A 2,990-nucleotide genomic window follows, 5' to 3' on the forward strand; every position below is an offset into this window, starting at 1 on the left:
TGACACAAGAAGATGTCAGTGATGAGTGTTACAACGTAATTAACTTCCAAAAACCCGAACTGTTATACCACTTGTATAACAGTTCGGGTTCAGTCCTTGTATAATACAAGGCTAGGCTGTTATGCAGGGCAAACTGTTATGCAAGGCTCCGCGGGGCGAGCGCGAAGCTTCTTTAGAAAAGAGACACATTCTTTGGAAATATGGAATTTACCATTAACCTTCCACTTTATTGCATAAAGGCGAACGAGATATGAATCACAAGATGAGCGAGATATGAATATACTGTGTGTGTCAATTTGATATGCAAATATGAAAAAATGAGTGTTTTCGCCGAGATTGATGCTACGTGTGCCTCTCGGATGACCTTCGAAAGATGAGTATGTCCAGAGCGTGTAGGAGCATTGCTAACGAGATGTCAACAAACATAAGATGATGATGGCAAGAGGTTGCGGAGGTGTGGTAGGGAAATGGGACAGGGTGGGGGTCAAAGATTCTATCCTTATCAGTGCAGAAAATGTATGTTATATCAGAGAAATATGCAGTAGCAGGAAAAGTTATGATGTTCCTTTTCCGGGCCTGTTTTGCATCTTGCACACGTGAACCTTGGATATCTGTCAGGCTATGACTGACGATGGCGTGATGATGATGATGATGATGAAGTACGGCCAAGAAGGATGCCAAATTAGCTCATCGATTTGGAGGTCAGCATGCGGGTGGTGATGGAAATGATGTTTGCCGTGGGTGTAGAATCGACCGCTTCTTCAAAAAGCGCTTACCTTTACTTCTGTTACAAGAAGGCTTCTTGTGATAACAGAAGTAAAGGTAAGCCTTTGTGGGCTTATAAAAAACCTTTTCTAGCAATACCACTCCTTTGTCACCACGCGTTTCGTCTACAATGCGCTCGCCGCTCGAACGGGACGATGCAGACGATGAATAGTAATGGTTAATTAATACGGGATCAAACAGGGAAAGAGAGTTCACCGTGAAACTACCCAACAGGAATGTACTCATATATACAATGGTGATATGTAGTATTCATTGATAGTGTTATAGTATCTTCTACCTTGGGAACTATATTCCCACACTGTTGTGGCAGGGGCGATGGCAGGTTGTTGTTGTCGTAGTAGAAGTAGTTTTTTTGGTGGTCGCCGCTCCTGCTTGGGTCGGTCTTGTGAGCCGACGAAGTGTTTGAGGAGTGGTATGATAGTGAGCAGTGGGCACATATATTGTTGTTTTAAAGGCTTATCGTTTTATATACAGCAGCGTGAGGCTGACGATATCGAGAGCGATGGAGATTGGGTTGAATTCGTGTATGATAATACCAGGATTCGATTCCGTGAGTCATGTCTAGGATGTTGAGCCCTGTGACCACGAGGGTCTCTGCCAAGGGTGTGCTAAAGATCTTGTGTTGTCCAGGAAGCCGTGCTATATTTGCGGAGAGGAATACCGTATGTTGTAGTAAGATCGGTTGCATTCCATACTGAAGCTGAGATTGGCACTGTTAACGATTATGGGGAAACTATTCACGGTTTCGGAATAATTCACCCATTTTTGTCCCCTACCGAGAGGCCATGAGAATAATTAATTGTTTTCATGAGTTGATGATGAGTTGTGTTAGTCATTGATTTTTGCGATGGGGGAACTAGAAAAAGTGAGTAAACACTTCGAACGGTCGAAGTTGATTTTAGGAGAGTCTGGTGCAGTTTTGTAATGGCGGGAAAAAGTTTTTGGTTTTCGTATACACCATCAGGAGAGGCGAGTGATACGCCTTTCGAGACGGCGACAATTTGGGTATTTCATAAATTCAGTGGGCATCAGTTTCAACGGGCCGTAGATTTGGCGATGCAAGGGACGGGACGGAGAGTTGTGGGAAGGCCGTATTATGAAAAGGTGTGAGAAACTAGGTGGGGAGAAGGAAAGACTGTTTCGTTAGTATCTCTCGAGTGGTACCGATCCACGACCAGATATACCGGTTATATATGATGATATTTTGGAAGGATTGAAGGTGAGAGTGTTGCTGCTCTTGTTGTTGTTGTTGTTGTTGCTGCTCTTGTCGTTGTTGTTGTTGTTGCTGTTGTTGTTGTTGATGCTGTTGTTGTTGTTGTTGTTGTCGTTGTTGCTGTTGTTGTTGTTGTTGTCGTTGTTGTTGTTGTTGTTGTTGTTGTTGTTGTTGTTGTTGTTGTTGTTCCTGTTATCAGGCCTCGACAACAGGATTGCCCCTAGCCCAGCGTGAACAGATAACCCGTCTACTGCCATGGATGGGGGGATATGATACTCGAGAGCTTACTGATGATGTGGGTAGACGCAGACTCTCTGTACATGGTCACCACCCAAATACGTTGTTTAGAAATGTTCACTTCTCATGCTACTAGTGTGCTAATACATAGCCATGAACATATACTGTATAGTAGATATTGTACTACATGGTCAATGATATAATATAGGATATCACTTATAATAAATAGTAAACTCGTATAGTATTAATAATGGAATTTCACCCGCGACGTGACAAGCGCATTTCACAGCCGAAAAACGGCGGTTTACGGCGTTCTACGAGTGAAACGCCAGTATTTACTATCAGTTGGTGATAATGCTATAGTCAGTGAGTGTATGAATTACATGGATATTCACTCGATGAAATGCCGAATTCTTCGCGTAATATGTCAGCTGGACATGCTCATCTGTGCGAGTGTTGATTTGAAGAACGCGAAGTACTTAACATCAGCCCACGAGTTAAAGGCCGCCTTGAGGCTGTGAGTTCATCATTCCTCGATTTGGGAAGAGTGTGGTATTGTTGTGATCAGACCGGCTTTCATCGACGAGTGTTGGAGACACAAGCGGAGACCAAGTGATGAACGGAAGTTCGCTCTCAAGGTTAGTCGTGGAAGTGGGGGAAAATCTTCGCTGTGCGTTGTGAGATATCTAAGCAAATCATTGGCTTGAATGAATATAGTATTCGACGAGTAGAGAGTTTGAGCAGTAGAGAGTGG

General features: G+C 43.5%; 1 protein-coding gene across 1 annotated transcript; it reads left to right on the plus strand.

Moving 5' to 3' along the window:
* Positions 1 to 1,933: 1,933 nt before the first annotated feature.
* Positions 1,934 to 2,874, plus strand: Pmar_PMAR007018 (hypothetical protein; the record flags this gene model as incomplete). Its single annotated transcript, XM_002782551.1, has 4 exons — positions 1,934 to 2,005; positions 2,199 to 2,294; positions 2,668 to 2,753; positions 2,805 to 2,874. Coding segments are annotated over 4 exons (324 nt in total), but the record flags the coding sequence as incomplete, so codon positions are not given.
* Positions 2,875 to 2,990: the final 116 nt, after the last annotated feature.

The sequence above is a fragment of the Perkinsus marinus genome (genome assembly GCF_000006405.1).
Source record: "Perkinsus marinus ATCC 50983 genomic scaffold scf_1104296939026, whole genome shotgun sequence".
In the NCBI taxonomy this organism is placed as follows: domain Eukaryota; phylum Perkinsozoa; order Perkinsida; family Perkinsidae; genus Perkinsus; species Perkinsus marinus.